At 44.5% G+C, this 20,086-nt stretch overlaps 2 protein-coding genes across 3 annotated transcripts in view; one reads left to right on the top strand and one right to left on the bottom strand.

Annotated features, from left to right (window-relative positions):
- Positions 1-8,505, top strand: part of CDHR4 (cadherin related family member 4) — a 67,428-nt gene extending 58,923 nt beyond the window's left edge. The window contains exons 17-19 of one of the 2 annotated variants that reach the window (XR_014225630.1): positions 586-685; positions 2,486-2,513; positions 8,413-8,469. Coding sequence is in view for 1 of the 2 variants with exons in the window: in XM_082266593.1 (XP_082122719.1) it covers positions 586-685; positions 2,486-2,513; positions 8,413-8,468 (184 nt within the window). In the remaining variant the exon portion in view is untranslated. Of the gene's footprint in view, positions 1-585; positions 686-2,485; positions 2,514-8,412 lie in introns of both variants that reach the window. The other variant, XM_082266593.1, reaches the window with a different exon arrangement.
- A 3,074-nt stretch (positions 8,506-11,579) lies between these two features.
- LOC309561327 (uncharacterized protein) overlaps positions 11,580-20,086 on the bottom strand; it is an 83,388-nt gene continuing 74,881 nt past the window's right edge. Inside the window, exons 18-20 of the mRNA XM_082265190.1 lie at positions 17,704-17,787; positions 15,382-15,455; positions 11,580-11,811 (exon numbers count right to left, since the gene is read on the bottom strand). Of these exons, the coding sequence (XP_082121316.1) occupies positions 11,685-11,811; positions 15,382-15,455; positions 17,704-17,787 (285 nt within the window). The 3' untranslated portion in view covers positions 11,580-11,684. The remainder of the gene's footprint in view (positions 11,812-15,381; positions 15,456-17,703; positions 17,788-20,086) is intronic.

The following is a 20,086-nucleotide window of genomic DNA, read 5'->3' as shown; positions in this document are numbered from 1 at the left end:
GATTTGTACTGGGAGGAGATGGAATTTATGCTTAGGGGATAGGCATGCAGATTGGTGTTTGATTTTTATTTTGGTTGGGGAGGGGATTGGGACATGCTCATACATCTTGAAGGGGGGGGCATAGTTTGGGATGTTCACCCTGGGCTCTAGATGACCTTGTCCAGGCACTGCGTGGCAAATACACTGATCCTCTGCCCAGTGCCAGGACAAGGTCATCCAGTGCCCAGGGCAAAGATGCCAAATTGCGCCCCCCCCTCCCCCATTCATGATGTGCAAGCTTAGGACATCCTATGCCCAGCAGTCGCTGGCTTGGCAAAATCACTGTCGCTAGCAGTACTCCTGTCAGCCTTGTAACAGAAGGAAGGCGCCCCCATCCCTACAGTAAACCACTACGGCCAGGGCTCCTGTCCCTGCTGCTCACCCCTTGTCATGACCCTGCCTCTGCCTTCATATCTATGAATCACTAACCTAGAATGGTTATACAGATCCAGATAAAGTAACTCAAAGAATTATTTGTCTCTGCACCTCTATGTCCAGCTGTACAGGTGATAACCTGGTGTTACCAGACAGTTTTTCTCCTTACAGGTCATTGCAGAACTCTGAGCCGCCCGTCAACCAGAACCAACAGCCGCCTCCCCCATCCAAGGAGAAGAAGGATGTCGCTCCAGTCAGCCCGCTAAGCCTGGTATGTGATCATCCAATACCGCCCCGATAACAGGGCCACCAGGATGAAATGATGATCATCGGTATAGAAAACATTCGTGTTATATGTGCTATGGCCATAAAGTAAAAATCAAGTCTCCTTACTGAATATCCTTCCAGCTGGGGGATCTCAGGTTTGTGGGTGCCAGTTGGGGGGGGACACCAATCCTCAATTGCAATGGAACTGGAAGCAATATTCTAAAACAGTTCATTTCTATGCCAGTAAACCATATCTATACATATTGAAACTGCATGGATGTTCGTTCTGCGTGACTGGGCAAAATTGAATGTTCTCAGGCCATATATGTTGCAGATTGAATGTTATATATCAGGGGTGTCAAACTCGATTTCATTGAGGGCCACATCAGCATTATGGTTGCCCTCAAAGGGCTGGTTGCATCTGTAAGACTAGATGTCCAGAGCACTCCATCCCCCCCCCCTAAAATCAAATGTCAAGAGCTCCTCCCACCATCTCGAAATCATGGGTCCCCCACACTCACTTACATCACAGTGCACCCCCCCTTACCATGTGCTGCTGCCAGGAAGAAGTTAGGGGCAGAGCAGTGAAGCAGAGAATGTAGGGTCTGGAGGAGGACCAGAGTAAGGCTGGAGTTAGCTACCAGAGTCTGTTGAATGCTGAAATCAGGGGAGGCTGGGATTAGAGACTGCCACAGAGGGGCGCAGCATCTTTAGGAGCAGTTCTGACCTCCTCTCTGCTGCCGACTACTAAAACATGGTTGGGACAGAGATGAGGGGGGTTCTGTAGATGCAGGACAGGTGTGAGGGCCACATGAAATGGCCTGCCAGGCCGGATTCGGCCCATGGGCCTTGTGTTTGACACCTGTGTTATATATTATACAGAAAAAAAAATGTGTGAATGGGTGGAGATACCGCATTATGGCCACTAGATGTCACTGAGTGTTATGAAAATAAGTATGCTCCTTAGCTCCATCTAGTGGCCATATTGAGATACTTTCCCTATTCATATAGTTTATTTTGAATAAATAATTCAATAAGCTCATCTATAACACAGGGATAAGCAGCAGGTAATTGTTCCAAGGATACGAGTAGACAAGCAATGTTTATGTGTAAGTCACCTGACCTCCATTTACTTAGCGTGCTATAGATAACCACTTGCCAATCAGGCCTTTTTTGGCACTTTTTGTTTATAAGTATTTCCACTATTCGCTAAAAAAATTACTTAGACCATAGAGGTTATCAGAGATGACCTGGTCTCTTTATATTAAATAAATATTGAATAAATTAAATTATTTAAAAAAATTGCATTGTTAGTCTGGTAGAACTGTATCTAAATTCAATTTGTGTGAATGGATGAAAATCGAATTCTCTCAGGCTAAATTCTCTGCAAGTCAAATGTTGTTCATTACAAAAAAAACAAAACAAAAACGTGAACAGTGCATTATGGCCACTAGATGGAGGTGAGGAACATACTTATCTCCAATACTAATCTGTTCCCTCTAGTGGTCTTACTGCGGTATTTTCTCCATGCACACTTAATTTTTTTTAATAAATAACATTCGATCTGAAGAGAAAATAACCTGAGAACATTTTTTTTTTATTTATATGCAGTTTCATGAGTTCTACATGATCTCAAACATTTCTAATAATCTACAAATAATAATAACAACATGCTTTGTAACCGCAGGGAAATTCTGCAGAATTAAAGCACACATGGCAGTTGTCTTGTATCTGACATTCTCATAACACATTATATACTCTGTAATATTGATGCTGTGACTTGCCTTCTTTTCTTTTCTTGCAGCAGTTTGACGGCAGGGCTCAGGATCCAAGTAAGTGTTTGCTCCGCCCACAGCGCAGCCTGCGACCACCAGCTGCTTGAGTTCTCTAACATTCCTCTGGCCCAGATGATCACCTGCCTATATCAGATCATTCGATCCATGTCCACCAGCATCTGGCACAGCAATGACCTGCAGTATGCTGTAACCTGGGGCAACCACTGACATTAGTTTACAGAAACTATATCATTTCTGATCAATATTCAGATTATCAATAATCAGCCATCTTTATATTCCATAAATAATCAGGACAGTAAAACTGCGCTTAAAAATAAAAGCCAAAAAAAAGAAATGAAAGAGTCCCAACAGTGACACCACCACCTAGATATAGAATGCAGGCTTACCAAATTAAGAGGACCCTCTATTGAAATAGAGATTAATAGAACCACTAAACGTGCCCCGGACGACGTCATGTGTGACGAAACGCGTAGGACGGAGCAATATGCTGATGAATCCACAAAAAATGTAATCCCCAAAAAATGAATGAATGATAAGGGTAGCCGATCTGCTGTGAGATATTACCACAGAGCAAATACACATATTATCAAAAAGAGTCGAATTAATGAAACAGTGATAATAAAAATAATTGATAATAAAAGACACTTTAAAAATGTTGATAAAATAGTGCGATAATAATATAGAGTCACCATACGGTTGTCTCTCTTTATGGAATAGCCATGCAATATAAAGTCCAAGTGCTAATGGAGCAATATTAAAAATAAAGTGCAAAAAAATTGCAAAATAAATGTGCAAAAATATAATATAATCCTCTTCAGAAATGACCCCATTGATAGTAACGGTCAATCATCATTAAAGAGTCCCAACCGCGACACCACCACCTAGATATAGAATGCAGGCTTACCAAATTTAGAGGACCCTCTATTGAAAGAGAGATTAATAGAACCACTAAACATGCCACGGATGACGTCAAGTGTGATGAAACAGGGCGGAGCAATGTGCTGATGAATCCACAAACAATGAATGAATGATAGGGGCAGCGGCTCTGCTGGGAGATATTACCCACAGCGCAAATACACATAACATATCAAAAAGAGCCACGCTAATTAAACAGTGATAATGAAACTAATCGATAATAAAAGATACTTTAAAAATGTTAATTAAATGGTGCGATAAATAATATAAAGTGGCCATACGGCTGTCTCTCTTTATGGAATAGCCGTGCAAAATAAAGTCCAAGTGCTAATGGAGCAATATTGAAAATAAAGTACAAAAAATTGCAAAATAAATGTGCAAAAATATAATTTAATCCTCTTCAGAAATGTTTTAAAATGACCACATTGATAGTAAATGTCCATCACCATTAAAGAGTTCCAATGGTGACACCACCACCTAGATATAGAATGCAGGCTTACCAAATTTAGAGGACCCTCTATTTGAAACATGCTCCGGACGACGTCACGTGTGACAAAACGCATAGGGCGGAGCAACGTGCTGATGTAATTGCGTTTTCCCAGAAGTGCGGGACGCTTCTTGCTGTAAGCAAAAAGTGATACATGGTGTTTGTTGATGTAAGTGCAATCTTATATTTTTTAACCACTTGCCGTCTGCTCACTAGAGCTCTACTGCGGCAAAGTGGTTCGTTATCGTCTGGCGACGTAGACCTAGACACTCCCCTTTCTCGGCGGCGCTCTAGTGCCGCCGGAGGCTCGCTCCCGCTGTATTCAGTCACAGCTGGAGTCGGGCCAGGGGAGGAGCAGCGGCGATCGCCGCTGCTGTTCCCCGATCGTCGGGGATCTAGTGTGGAGATCCGCCTGCTTGCACACAAGTGACAGGCAGTGACAGATTGCAGGGTTCAGCATAGCTGAACATGCGATCTGTCCCTGTGTCACTCAGTCACCTCCCCCCACACACGTCAGTAAGCACCAGGCATACATTAACCCCTCCCTCTCCAATAAAATTAACCCCTTCCCTGCCAGTGTCCTTTTTATCAGTTTATATAGCACTGATTACTGCAGTAATGTCACTGGTACCCCCAAATGTGTCAAAAATGTTAGTCAAGGGTCCGATCTGTCCGTTGCAATGTCGCAGTCCCGCAAAAATAAAAATCGCTGATCGCCGCCATTACTCGTTAAAAAAAAAACCACCAAAAATGACAGAAATCTTTCCCTTAGTTAGTAAACGCAATAACTTTTGCGCAAAACAATCAAAATACGCTTATTGTGATTTTTTTTACCAAACATAGGTAGCAGAAAACAAATTGGCCAAAAATTTCAAAAAAATTTGATTTTTACATTTTTTTGGGGGGAATTTCATATAAAAAAATGTGAAAAATATTGTTATTTTTTCAAACTTTACGCTCTTTTTTTGTTTATAGCGCAAAAAGTAAAAATTGCACAGGTGATCAAATACCACCAAAAGAAAGCTCTGTTTGTGGGAAAAAAGGACGTAAATTTTGTTTGGGTATGGCGTTGCACGACCGCGCAATTGTCAGTTAAAGTCGCACAGTGCCGAATCGCAAAAAGTGGCCCAGACGTAAGACAGCAAAATCCTCCGGTGGTAAAGTGGTTAATAAAGCAACTAAAAGGGTTCTATAACTATGTGGAGTTTCCCCTTTTATGTCTTTCTGAGGTTTCCAATTGGATACGACTGAGATGTAGACATGCAGTTTGTTTAGTTACGAATCAAAAATCGGACAAATTTTCAGTTACTCGGGTATTCGGATGTAAAGTAATGAATTGAATAGTAGAGCAATAGTAAAGTAAATAGTAACAAATTTAAACAAATCCGAAATAATGAAACGAAAATTTCAGATGAAATTTGGATAGTTTTTGAAACAAATTAAAATATTACAGTACTGCATTCACACTTGAGCGTAGCGTTTTCCCGCGGTTTTCACCGCAATTTTTAAACCGCGGTTTTACCGTGATTTTCAGGCGTTTTTGGAGGCAGGCATTGACATTTATCAAAAACGCTGGTAATCAGCCCCAAAAGAAGCTCATGTACTTTTTTCAGCTACAGGCGTTTTGCAAAACGCTCAGATGTGAACAGGGGCCATTTAAATGAATGGGGTTTTACTTGTTGAGGGTTTTGGAATGTTATTTTTTTTTTAGCGTTTTTGAAGCTGAAAAACACTCAAAAAAGCCCAGGTGTGAATAGAGCCAAAACAGAACAGAACAAAAAATAAAAGAATGGAAAAAATTTTATAGAAAAAAAAAGGGATAAATTGAATAGAAAATAGAAAATAAAGGGATAGAAAAAAAAATAATAAAAGGAATAGAATAGAAAATAGAGTAAAAAAGAATAGGAGTACAAGAACAAAATAGAATAGAAAATAAAGGAATAGAATAGAATAAAAAAAAAGAATAGAATAAAAAAAAAAAAATAACGCTCTTCTTAAATTCAAATTTCAAACAGAATAAATTTGAATTGAAAAAGAAAAAAAGAATAGAATAGAAAAAAAACAATAGAATAGAATAAAATGGAAATAATATAACCTTCTTCCGAAACGTAAATTTTGAATAGAATACATTTCAATAGAATAGAAAAGAGTCGAAAAACAATAGAATAAAATAAACAAGAAAGAATATACCCATCTTCCAGAATTCAAATTTTCGAATTGAATAGCAAAGAATAGAATTGAAAATGAAATGATAGAAAAGAATAGCATAGAAAAAAACAATAGAATAGACAGAATACAATAATATAACCATCTTGTGAAATTTGAATTTAGAAAAGAATGAATTCTAATTAGATTAGAAAAGAATAGAAAAAACAATAGCAAAGAATAGAATAGAAAGAATATAACTATTTTTCTAAACTCGAATTTCGAAGAGAATTTAGAATAGATTTAGAATTTATTTAGATAAATTTAGATTTTAAATTAAGATTTAGCAATTTGGAATAGATTTCGAATTTTCCGAATTCGGTCGATTTGAGTTTGAAAAAATGAAATTAATTCTGAAAACGAATTGATTGAATTAGATGAAATTATAAAGACAAATTTATGTAAATAACGAATTGAAATGAAACGAAGCAAATGTTTTTATTCTGCACTCGTCTGCTCCATACTCCTGTCCTAGCAGGAGAGTCTTGGGAATACCCTGACCAGCGTGCTTGGCCACACGCCTCTATTTCTCTTTCCATAGAGGGTCCTCTAAATGTGGTCACCTGGATTCTTTATCTAGGTGGTGGTGTCACCATTGGGACTCTTTAATGGTGATGGATATTTACTATCAATGTGGTCATTTTTGAGCATTTCTGAAGAGGATTATATTATATTTTTGCACATTTATTTTGCAGTTTCTTGCACTTTATTCTCAATATCCCTCCATTAGCACTTGGACTTTATTTTGCACGGCTATTCTATAAAGAGAGACAACCGTATGGCCACTTTATATTATTAGTGCACTATTTTATTAACATTTTTAAAGTATCTTTTATTATCAATTATTTTCATTAGCGCAGCTCTTTTTGATATTTTATTTATATTTGCGCTGTGGTAATATCTCACAGCAGAGCCGCTGCCCCTATCATTCATTCATTTTTTTTTGGATTCATCAGCACATTGTTCCGCCCTACGTGTTTTGTCACACATGACGTCGTCCGAGGCGCGTTTAGTGGTTCTATTATTCTCGCTTTCAATAGAGGGTCCTCTAAATGTGGTCACCTGCATTCTATATCTAGGTGGTGGTGTCACCATTGGAACTCTTTAATGGTGGTGGACATTTTACTATCAATGTGGTCATTTTTGAGCATTTCTGAAGCGGATTATATTATATTTTTGCACATTTATTTTGCAGTTTTTTGCACTTTATTCTCAATATTGCTCCATTAGCACTTGGACTTTATTTTGCACTGCTATTCTATAAAGAGAGACAACCGTATGGCCTCTTTATATTATTAGCGCACTATTTTATTAACATTTTTAAAGTATCTTTTATTATCAATGTTTTTTATTATTACGGTTTCATTAGCGCGGCTCTTTTTGATATTTTATCTATATTTGCGCTGTGGTAATATCTACCAGCAGAGCCGCTGCCCCTATTATTCATTCATTTTTTGTGGATTCATCAGCACATTGCTCCGCCCTACGTGTTTTGTCACACATGACGTCTTCCGAGGCACGTTTAGTTTTTCTATTATTCTCGCTTTCAATAGAGGTTCCTCCAAATGTGGTAAGCCTGCATTCTATATCTAGGTGGTGGTGTCGCGGTCGGGACTCTTCAATGGTGATGGACATTTACTATCAATGTGATCATTTTTGAACATTTCTGAAGAGGATTAGATTATATTTTTGCACATTTATTTTGCATTATTTTTGGACTTTATTCTCATTATTGCTCCATTAGCCCTTTATACTTTATTTTGCACGGCTATTCCATAAAGAGAGACAACCGTATGGCCACTTTATATTATCGCACCATTCAATATTGTAAAAGTATCTTTTATTATCAATTATTTTTATTATTACTGTTTCATTAGTGCGGCTCTTTTTGATATCTTATCTTTAAATTCCAGTCAGTGACTGTGCCTAGGCTGAGATGATGTCATCAGTCTGCTGCAGGCAGGAGGAAGCATTTCCTCAATCGCCCCTCCCCCCAGTGCCCCAGTGATAAGACCATACATTGTAACTTTGTAGAAGGAAGCATTTCCTCAGTCTCCCCTCCCCCAGTGATCAGACTGTACATTGTAACGTTGTAGAAGGAAGGAGGAAGCATTTCCCCAGTCTCCCCCTCCCCCAGTGACCAGGCTGTACATTGTAACTTTGTATCAGGTCCCAAGGTGAGAGGCTGATCTGTGTCAGGCATTTGTGAACACAGCAGAGAAGAGCAGAGAGATGGAGGAGGCGGTGCGGTGTATTGGCTGCTATGTTTATGGAGATGGTAAAGTGTCTTCTGTCACCTTACTAATGTATTTCCTCCTCTGGCGGCAGTGACGGGACGGGAATATCTCTTCAACAGCCACACCGGGGAGAGGCGCTGGGTGTGAGAGAGAAGGGGTGCCGATTCTCCGACATCTCCCCTGTATCTACACCTAAAATCACACCAACGTGTAATCCTAAGAGAACCGAGGAATCACCGGATCAAACACTCCATTTTATTCTGATTTTTATTTTATACAACTTCTGTAAAACCAAATGTATAATTTGTGTATATTGATGTAATAAACAATCTATTGATTATAATTATCTTCTGTGTACTCAATGTGTGTGTGTGTGTGCAGTGCCTTCTCTTATCCAGCAGGGGGGGGGGGGGGAGCCAACAACAGAAACCCAGGCATCACAACTTGTATAGACTGTACATGCTTATTAGAGGTGATCTATATGGATGGAGGATTCATAGTGTGACACACACACACACATTATATATATATATATATATATATATATATATATATATCTATCACACACACATTACCAAAAGTATTGGGACGCCTTTACACACACGAACTTTAATGGCATCCCAGTCTTAGTCTGTAGGGTTCAATATTGAGTTGGCCCACCCTTTGCAGCTATAAAGCTCCATGTACACGGGACGTTGTTAAAAGTCCCTTTGAATGCTGGAATTTTTAGGACGTTTGAAACGTCCGTTCGGTCGCGTTTGTACCCGCGTTTAGAACCGTTCCTAGAGGTCAACAAAAACGATTCCCCTTTAAAATGGAAAAACGCAAACGCTAAACGCGGGTCATCGCGCTCGGACGCGTTCGGTGGAGTTTTTGCGTTTGAAACGCCGGGAAACACACGTTTGAACGCTAATAATTGCGTTCTAAAAAACATCCCTAAACGCAACTGCCTGCAAATGACTGTAAACGACCATGTGTACATGGACAGATAAGATGACATGGAGCTGCTTTCAGGGGCTTCTGAAAAAAACGCCCAACTGCTCCTAAACGGCCATTTCCAGCGTCCCGTGTACATGAAGCCTTACAACTTTAACTCTTCTGGGAAGGTTGTCCACAAGGTTTAGGAGTGTGTCTATGGGAATGTTTGACCATTCTTCCAGAAGTGCATTTGTGAGGTCAGGCACTAATGTTGGAGAGAAGGCCTTGCTCGCAGTCGTTGCTCTAATGCATCCCAAAGGTGTTGTATCGGGTTGAGGTCAGGACTCTGTGCAGGCCAGACAAGTTCCTCCACCCCAAACTCTCTTATCCATGTCTTTATGGACCTTGTTGTGTGCATTCAAGTTGGAATAGGAAGGGGGCATACCCAAACTGTTCCCATAAAGTTGGGAGCATGAAATTGTCTTGGTGTGCTGACACCTTAAGAGTTCCCTTCACTGGAAATAAGGAGCCAAACCCAACCACTGAAAAATAACCCCACACCATAATCCGCCCCCCCCCCCCCCCCCTCCACCAAATTATTTGGACCAGTGCACAAAGCAAGGTCCATATAGACATGGATGAGTGAGATTGGGGTGGAGGAACTTGACAGGGGGTAACCAACACTCACAGCTCCACCTGGCTGTGTGTGGATATCCAGGACCAGCCCTAGGATACCTCTCCTTATCCTGATTTCCACTGCCCCAAGCAGTCTAAACCATGCATGCAAAGAACAAAAACAGGCTCCATAGTGTAATACCGTAAACCACAGTCTATTAAAATGAATAGTTTTGCTCTTACATTTGCTTTAAAATCTATCAGCATTAAAAAAAAAAAAAAAAAAAAATCAGGAAGTCCGGGAAGCGATGCACTCCACAAACCCGAATATCAGAAGTAATGCAATGACACTAGCGGCGTAGGGACGCGTTTCATCAGAGCGACGTCAGGCGCATCATCCTGAGGACGTCGGGAAGAAACCCATAGGGCAGAGCTACAGCGTCATTGCATCACTTCCAGTATTTGGGTCCATGGAGTGCAACGCATCCCGGGCTTCGTGTTTTTTTTTTTTTTTTTTTTTATGCTGATCGATTTTAAAGCAAATGTAAGCACAAAACTATTCATTTTATTTGCTTTAAAATCGATCAGCATAAAAAAAAAAAAAAAAATCATGAAGCCCGGGATGCGTTGCACTCCATGGACCCAAATACTGGAAGTGATGCAATGACGCTGTAGCTCTGCCCTACGGGTTTCTTCCCGACGTCCTCAAGATGATGCGCCTGACGTCGCTCTGATGAAACGCGTTCCTACGCTAGTGTCATTGCATTACTTCTGATATTCGGGTTTGTGGAGCGCATCGCTTCCCGGACTTCCTGATTTTTCTTTTTTTTATGCTGATTGAATAGTTTTGCATTTACATTTGCTTTAAAATCTTTAATAAACTGTGGTTTGCGGTATTACACTATGGAGCCTGTTTTTGTTTTTTCCATGCATGGTTGAGACTGCTGGGACAGTGGAAGTTAAGGATAAGGAGAGACACCCTAGGGCTGGTCCTGGATATCTTCCACATACAGCCAGGTGGAGGTGTGAATTCTGGGTACGCCCGAGGGGAGAGATTTCTGGTGATTGAAGCAACAAGAGGGGGGCACGTGTAACCCCCCCCCCCCCCGGGAACACCGCATGACTTTGTGGAACTCTCCTGTCGCACCACCACCAATAAATGTTTTCATAGCAGCACCGTTATAAGGACTCAGTGTGGATACATGATATTTGGAACACTGGATTAGGGACACAATATTATCACTTCTGTATCACGAGGATTTATTATTCGGAGCACTTACGTGATCTTTGGAATATAGTTTCTATTATAGCACTGGTCAACATTTTTTACCACCATTTAGGCATGTAAATAGCAGCGCCAAATTACCATATTAGCCTCAGTACTCCTCTCAAGTGCCCTTAGGCCTGATGCAAGCAGTGGGCTGGCTCTTGGGAGGAGTTATGCAAATATCTAATGCCTTGATGGGTGACTGTCAGTCTGGGGGGATTTGGCGTTCCTGGGCTGGATGCATTTGCATAGGTAACGCCCACATGCGACGCTGAGCCTCAATGATTGAAAAAAACAAAAATCCAATGAATGAAAGGGACAGGGCCAGAGACCACCAGACTGGAAAGGAAAGAGCTGACACAGACTAAGTAAGGGGCATCTAAACCTCGTCACAGCGCCCCCCCCCAGGGCTGGTTTTGAGACCAGTTACAAAAGGGTAAAAAAAAAATATATCCATGAAACATTTTAACATTCTTTATTAAAAAACAGATAGCAGCGACACAGATTGTACAGAACAGACACAATTGGATGATTACATATATGTATGGTGCAGGGGGCGGGGCTTATTCCAGCTCTTTATACCGCTCCAGGATCAGCCGCTTCATGTTCTCCCGGTACGACTCTCCTGATGACTTCGGACTGGCTGAAGACTTTAGGCGCTTCCTCTCACTTTTGTCACCCAAAAGTTCACTGCAACACAAAAACACAGCGGATGTCACACGGTAGACGAGGGGACATGGGGCTGGCAGAAGACAGTGTGGACGCTGACAGGGTGGAGGCGCCAGGGGGCTTGGCAGGGGACAGCGTGGAGGCGCCAGGGGGGCTTGGGAGGGGGCAGCATGGAGGCACCAGGGGGGGGGGGGCTTGGGAGGGGGTAGCGTGGAGGCACCAGGGGGGGGGCTTGGGAGGAGGTAGCGTGGAGGCACCAGGGGGGGGCTTGGGAGGGGGTAGCGTGGAGGCACCAGGGGGGGGCTTGGGAGGGGGTAGCGAGGAGGCACCAGGGGGGCTTGGCAGGGGGCAGCGTGGAGGCGCCAGGGGCGCCTAGCAACGGGGAAGCGTGGAGGCGCCAATGGCGCTTGGCAGGGGGCAGGCGCCAGGGGTGCTTGGCAGGGAGCAGCGTGGAGGTGCCAGGGGGGGCTTGGCAGGGGACAGCGAGAGGGCGCCAGGGGACTAGCAGAGAGGAGATAACAGATTGGCAGAGAATAGAGAAGTGGCATGAACAGAATTTATCACAATGACGGTGACACATTCCACATTGGGTTTTCACACAACTGAGTTACTATCTAAAGAAAAAAGTGGTTAGTCCAAATTCATTCAATGCGGATTGTGAGCTGGTTGCCTTGGTCAGGGGGTTACTGAAGAAAACCTGCCATGTGCCATGTAGTCAGCTTCTGAAAATGCAAGTCAACTGGCTGTGTGTGGCTTGTGAATCACAGACAAACATTTGTGTAAAGGCCCGTACACACGTACCGATCGTCGGCATACAAACGTCGGTGGACGAAGGATCTGCCGATTGTACGCGTGTTAGTATGGTGCCTCCGACAGATGTCTGCGCACAATCCGCGGACAAAAGTCTTTCGTGCAAACATGAAAATATTTGTATGCCGACACCAGAACGGACGATTGTTCGCCTGTCAGTACACAATTCGGCCGACAGACCGCAGATTTGCAAGACTGGGCATGCTCAGAAAATAGAAAACACAGGGAAAGTTAACCATTACATGACATCACTTCTGCAGTCGGCGGACAAAATTCTTGTGCTGTCCTTGTGCTGTCTTTGCACTTTTCAGCAGACACCGACATCCCGGGGAGAAAAGAGGAACATTTGTAAGCCGACCATCGGTACGTGTGTACGGGGCTTTACAGAAAAAGAATCCCTTGTTACTGGTGTACATTACTACTTCTGTTTAGTGTCAGGATGTGGGGGTGCCTGTCTGCCGGTGTCATCTGACCTGTTCATGGTTTGTACAGTCTGCATCGGAAAAAAAATGACTCTTTTAGCTTTGGTTTTACACCGTGATCTGCCAGTGTGTGGTTTTACCTCTGTTAAGACATACCGAGTGCGCGAATGATGGCGAAGACACAAACACATGGTAACACAATCTGCTGCTGGACGTCATATGGTAACCCACTGAGCCAGTCCTGGCCCTAGGACCTCCAGACACAAAGACTTCAGAATTGAATCCCTTATTTCTACATGTGCTTCTATACCAGGGGTAGGCAAACCTCGGCACTCCAGCTGTTGCAGAACTTCAAGTACCACGGTGCATTGCAAGACATACAGCCACAGGCATGATGGGATTTGTAGTTTCACCACAGCTGGAGTGTCCAGGCTGCCTACCCTGGCTCTGTACCATCTTCAGAAATGGTTTCAGTCTTCCTCTCAACTCCCTTACCTTACAAATTCAGGATCTCTCTCACATTGCCCCCCCCCCCCCTCCCCGTTATCTGCAGAATCTTGTCCCCCACGACACAAGACTCTCAACTGAACCTGTGATCAGAGTTCATAACTACTCATGTCTACCACAACGTTCACCCAACCTACATTGACTCCCCACACTGAACACACACAGGTGATATACACTCCCCGGCCACTTTATTAGGTGCTCCTTGCTAGTAGCGGGTTGGACCCCCTTTATTAGGTGCACCTTGCTAGTAGCGGGTTGGACCCCCTTTTGTCTTCATTCTTGGTGGCATAGATACAACAAGGTGTTGGAAACGTTCCTCAGAGATTTTCCTCCATAGTGACATGATAGCATCATGCAGTTGCTGTCGGCTGCACATCCATGATACCAATTCTCCCGTTCCACCACATTCCAAAGGGGCTCTATTGGATGAGATGTGGTGAGTGTGGAGGCCATTGGAGGACAGTGACCTCATCGTCATGGTGAAGAAAGTGGTGAGATGATTGGAGCTTTGTGACATGGTGCATTATCCTGCTGGAAGGAGCCATCAGAAGATGGAGACACTGTAGTCATAAAGGGATGGACATGGTCAGCAACAATACTCAGGTAGGCCGTGGTGTTTAAGCGATGCTCAATTGGTACTAAGGGGCCCAAAGTGTGCCAAGAACATATGCCCCACACCCTTACACCACCACCAGCCTGAACCTGCCCCCCCCCCCCTTCCTCCCACACACCATTACACCACATACATCGTTTATGCATTTTCCAATATTCTTCGTTATTTGGTGAAGTAGCAGCAGTCTTTATATTTTAGCAGTTAATTAACTGACTCCTCCAAAAAGCGCAGAGATATCCTGCTTGACAATTTGTGTCCAGATATATATTTTCATTACACCACCACCAGCAGCCTGAACCGGTGATACAAGGCAGGATGGATCCATGCTTTTATATTGTTGCTGACCATGTCCATCCCTTTATGACATCAGTTGTGACCCTACCATTTGAATGTCGCAGCTGACCAGGCAACATTTTTCCAATCTTCTATTGTCCAATTTTGGCGATTCTGTGTGAATTGTAGCCTCAGTTTCCTGTTCTTAGCTGACAGGAGTCGCACCCAGTTGGTCTTCCGCTGCTTTAGCCCATCTGTTTCAAGGTTGGATGTGTTGTGTGTTTAGAGATGGCATTCTGCATAACTTGGATGTAACGAGTGGGTATTTGAGTTACTGTTGCCTTTCTATTGTCTGCCCATTCTCCTCTGACATCAACAAGGCATTTTCCTCCACACAACTGCCGCTCACTGGATATTTTTTCTTTTTCCCACCATTTTCTGTAAACCCGAGAGATGGTTGTGCGTGAAAATGCCAGAAATACTCAGACCAGCCCGTCTGCCACCAACAACCATCCCCTTTCTTCTCCATTTTGATGCTCGGTTTGAATTTCAGCAAGTCTTCACCATGTCTAGATGCCTAAATGCATTCAGCTGCTGCCGTGATTGGCTGATTAGCAATCGGTGTTACCAAGCAATTGAACAGGTGTACCTAATAAAGTGGCTGCTGAGTAGTAGTACTACCTTGGAAGTCATTTTACCTTTTTGCTCCCTGCCCTACTCAAGACTGTTAGTTCTTGTGCAATGGACCCTCTGTCCTATAGGTGAGCGTAATCTAGATAATGGCAGTGCATTGTCCTCTATGTACTGCTTCTTCCATGTACAGAGTAAAAAAAAACAAAAAAACCCCTCATACCTCCAGCTGCAAGATCCGCAGGATCCAGGCTCTGGCTGACTAGATATGTTGGGGCCCCTCAGCAGTAGCAGGGCCCACCTCACACAGCCCAAACTATGGGTGAGAGAATTTACCTTCTGGTATCTGCACCCTTTGCTTTCCTTTTCTCAAAAGCGCAGAGCTCGATGTCCAGGCCTTCATCTGCCTCCTGCTGAGAGTAAAATAACATGACAGGTCTCCGTCATATGGCTGCAGATACACAGCTGGGAGAACATGCAGGAGGCAGACAGAATGGTAAATGGTGATTATAATGCGTAAACCAAGCAGTACAGATCAGTGACTTGCACACAGGGCCGTATGGGTCGATTGGCATGTAGAGAAGAAAAACCAGGCAATACAGGCGAGTGGTGGGTATTGCGCACACACTAGGCAGTACAGGTCAGTGATGTATAGTGTGCATACAGCAGGCAGTACGGGTGGGCGATGTGTAGTGTGCAGACACCAGGTAGTACAGGTGGGCGATGTGTAGTGTGCAGACACCAGGCAGTACAGGTGGGCGATGGGTAGTGTACAGACACTAGGCAGTATAGGTTGGCAATGTATAGGTGTGCACGCACCTGGCAGTGCAGGTGGGCGATGTCAGTACAGGTGGGCGATGGGTAGTTTGCATACACATGGCAGTACAGGTCGGTGTTGTGTAGCATGCATACACCAGGCAAATTCAGGTAGGTGATATGTAGTTTGCATACACCAGGCAGTACAGGTAGGTGACGTGCAGTTTGCATACACTAGGCAGTACAGGTGGGTGATGAGTAGTGTGCATTTACATGGCAGTACAGGTCGTGTTGTATAGCATGCATACACCAGGCAGTACAGGTAGGTGATATGTAGTTTGCATACACCAGGCAGTACAGGTAGGTGATGTGTAGTTTGCATACACCAGGCAGTACAGGTAGGTGATGTGTAGTTTGCATACACCAGGCAGTACAGGTAGGTGATGTGTAGTGTGCAGACACCAGGCAGTACAGGTAGGTGATGTGTAGTTTGCATACACCAGGCAGTACAGGTCGGTGTTGTGTAGCATGCTTACACCAGGCAGTACAGGTAGGTGATATGTAGTTTGCATACACCAGGCAGTACAGGTAGGTGATGTGTAGTTTGCATACACCAGGCAGTACAGGTAGGTGATGTGTAGTTTGCATACACCAGGCAGTACAGGTAGGTGATGTGTAGTGTGCAGACACCAGGCAGTACAGGTAGGTGATGTGTAGTTTGCATACACCAGGCAGTACAGGTCGGTGTTGTGTAGCATGCTTACACCAGGCAGTACAGGTAGGTGATGTGTAGTTTGCATACACCAGGCAGTACAGGTAGGTGATGTGTAGTTTGCATACACCAGGCAGTACAGGTCGGTGTTGTGTAGCATGCTTACACCAGGCAGTACAGGTTGGCAATGGATAGGTTTGCACGCTCCTGGCAGTGCAGGTGGGCGATGGCAGTACAGGTGGGTGATGGGTAGTGTGCATACACATGGCAGTACAGGTCGGTGTTGTGTAGCATGCATACACCAGACAGTACAGGTGGGTGATGGCTAGGTGTGCATACACCAGGTAGTACAGGTGGGTGTGGTGTAGCATGCACCTGGCAGTACAGGTGGGTGATGTGTAGTGTGCAGACACCAGGCAGTACAGGTAGGTGATGTGTAGTTTGCATACACCAGGCAGTACAGGTAGGTGATGTGTAGTTTGCATACACCAGGCAGTACAGGTAGGTGACGTGTAGTTTGCATACACCAGGCAGTACAGGTAGGTGATGTGTAGTGTGCAGACACCAGGCAGTACAGGTAGGTGATGTGTAGTGTGCATACACCAGGCAGTACAGGTTGGCAATGGATAGGTGTGCACGCTCCTGGCAGTGCAGGTGGGCGATGGCAGTACAGGTGGGTGATGGGTAGTGTGCATACACATGGCAGTACAGGTCGGTGTTGTGTAGCATGCATACACCAGACAGTACAGGTGGGTGATGGGTAGTGTGCATACACATGGCAGTACAGGTCGGTGTTGTGTAGCATGCATACACCAGGCAGTACAGGTGGGTGATGGCTAGGTGTGCATACACCAGGTAGTACAGGTCGGTGTGGTGTAGCATGCACCTGGCAGGCAGTACAGGTGGGTGATGGGTAGTGTGCATACACCAGGCAGTACAGGTGGGTGATGGCTAGGTGTGCAGACACTAGGCAGTACAGGTTGGCAATGGATAGGTGTGCACGCACCTGGCAGTGCAGGTGGGTGATGTCAGTACAGGTGGGTGATGGGTAGTGTGTATACACCAGGCAGTACGGATGAATGGAGATGCGTACAGAATACACATGTACAGAACATGCAGCACAGTGCAGACACAAAAAACAGAGCTCTGAGGGCAGCGGAATGTCCGCCATGCTTTTTGTATTATCGCACCTGTCGGGCTCCCTCTTCCTCTCTCTCCAGCATCTCCAGCTCTTTTTTGGCCTGCTGCAACCTCCGCTGGATGCTTTGATTCTCCTGCCAATAACATCCACATTCAGTCTCTTGAACCTCATTAAACACCTTCCCTGCCCTGGGGCAATTTAGAGGGATTGCCCCTCACCCCTCCCCATGAGACACACATGTGTACCCCCCCCCCTCCGCACATTGATGGCCCCAAGAAAAGCAGTAGCATTCTTTTCTTTCTTTCCCATTGATGGACACAGGAAGTCTTTCAACTTCAGGGTATACTGCCACCTACAGGAGGATTGGACACCCGCAAGCAAAAAAAAAAAAAACTGTAGGCCAGCCCAGACCATAAAACCTCCCGCCACCACCATGTCTCACATTTATTGCTAGTGTTCTAGGAGGATGGATGTCTTCTTTTTAATTCTTCAATCAAGACTCTTCTCTACATTGCTGCCTATGCTGGTCTTTGTGACTGCAGCTATCCAGGACAGCCATGCTGCATGGCACTGAAAACTGTATTGTGTATCTCCAATCTTCAGTCCATTCCCACTGCCCATCCACAGTGACCATTCGCTTTCAGGTTTTCCGACCTGTGCCTGCTACAAACGGTCTGAGTTTCATGATTACCTGAGGTCTTGCCTCATACCGACCATAAAACAGTTGCTTTATTGCTATGCGGTTGCAACCTGTCTGTCCATAGATAGAGGGGACCAGTTTGCGTGTATTGGGTGACCCTAGCGCAAACTCCACCAGGGGCGTAACTACAGGGGTTGCAATTGCAACCGGGCCCCATGCTCCAAGGGGGTCTGTGCGGCGCCCCTGTATACCTGGATAGGAGGGGCGGTGGGGGCAGCATGTAGAGAAATCACTGTCCTCCTTTTTCCTCCTGTAGCTGCAGGAGGAAAATGGAGGAGATTGGTTCCTCTGTATGCTGCCCCCGCTGCTCCTCCTATCCAGTTCACTTGTGTTCTGCTGTCTCTGGGCCCCTGTGTGCTCCCCTGATCCCCCCCTACTGTGCTTCCTCCCCTCTCCTGCCGGCTGCTGCAGGGGATGTGTCACAATAGAGAACCTGGAAGGGGGTCGGTGAATATGTAATTTACCAGCTCCTTCCTTTTCTGAATGGACAGAGTCATAGTCAGTGACATTGTAAAGAAATAAAATAGAAAAATAAAAAATACAATTAAAATACCAAAAAATAATAAAAAACTGATACCAGTGGGTGACCTTCCAGGATCGCAAACTTCACACTTGCGACAGGGCCCTGGCATTCCACCACCATGGGGAGTCCCCAAGATGGCAGGTAGGGGGGCCCACTGTAGAACTTGTGAAAGGGCACCGCTGCGGGGCCATAATAAAGGGTCCCGCAATGAGAGGAAAGGGCCCCAGGATCAGTGGGAAGAGCCAGGGGTCCAAGGGGCCCTTCATGGTTTCTTGCACCGGGGGCCCTGAAGGTTCTAGTTACGCCTCTGAACTCCACTATTGGTTTCAGAGACATCTGTTCTCTGCCTTCAAAAGCTGCAACATCTATAACCTGGAACACTAATATCTATAAATTATAAAGTCTACCTCATCACTGGAGTCGTCCCTAGCTCTGCCAGGTTAGGCAAAGTCCCCTATCTTGTTGTGAAGGATCTCTATTACAGTCATGCAGGACTTTGCGGCCCAATTCACCCAGTTCTTGGCTAGTTCTGACCACAGAAGCTCGAATATTGCTCTCGCTGGCATGCCGGCCCCTTTGCCCTATTCTGACTGTGACTTTAAGAGCCCATTCACATTAGCGCTACTTGTCAGGCGACTTGTCAGCCTGACAAGTCGCGCTCGGTCGTGGTCCATTGATTAGCACAGGACCCGTTCTAATAGGAGCGACACAAGTCGCTCCGACTTAGAAAAAGGGTCCTGTACTACTTTGGGGCAACCTGGAGGCGACTTGCATAGACATTCATTATGTGAAGTCTCTGCAAGTCACGCCGAAGTCGCGGTGCATGCGACTTCACACACAGGTCGCCCCCCCAAAGTCGTGTCGCGCTAGTCTGAATGGGCTCTAACCATGGCAGAATGGTCAAAAAAATTAGATATTTACATTTTTTTTTTGAGAATGTTATATAGCAGAATGTGAAAAAAATATATATTTTTTTCAGAATTGTCGCTTTTTTTGTTTATAGCGCAAAAATGAATAAATAAATTAAAAAAAAAAAAATCGCAGTTGATCAAATACCACCAAAAGAAAGCTCTATTTGTGGGGAAAAAAGGACATCAATTTTATTTGGGTACAGCATCGCACGACCGCGCAATTGTCCGTTAAAATAATGCAGTGCCTAATCGCAAAATATGGCCTGGTCATTAAGGGGGGAAAATCTTCCGGTCCAGA

This window comes from Pelophylax lessonae (assembly GCF_965119305.1).
Source record: "Pelophylax lessonae genome assembly, chromosome: 8".
Taxonomy (NCBI): Eukaryota; Metazoa; Chordata; class Amphibia; order Anura; family Ranidae; genus Pelophylax; species Pelophylax lessonae.
The sequence above is the reverse complement of the archived record's forward strand: the minus strand, read 5'-3'. Positions and strand labels throughout refer to the sequence as shown.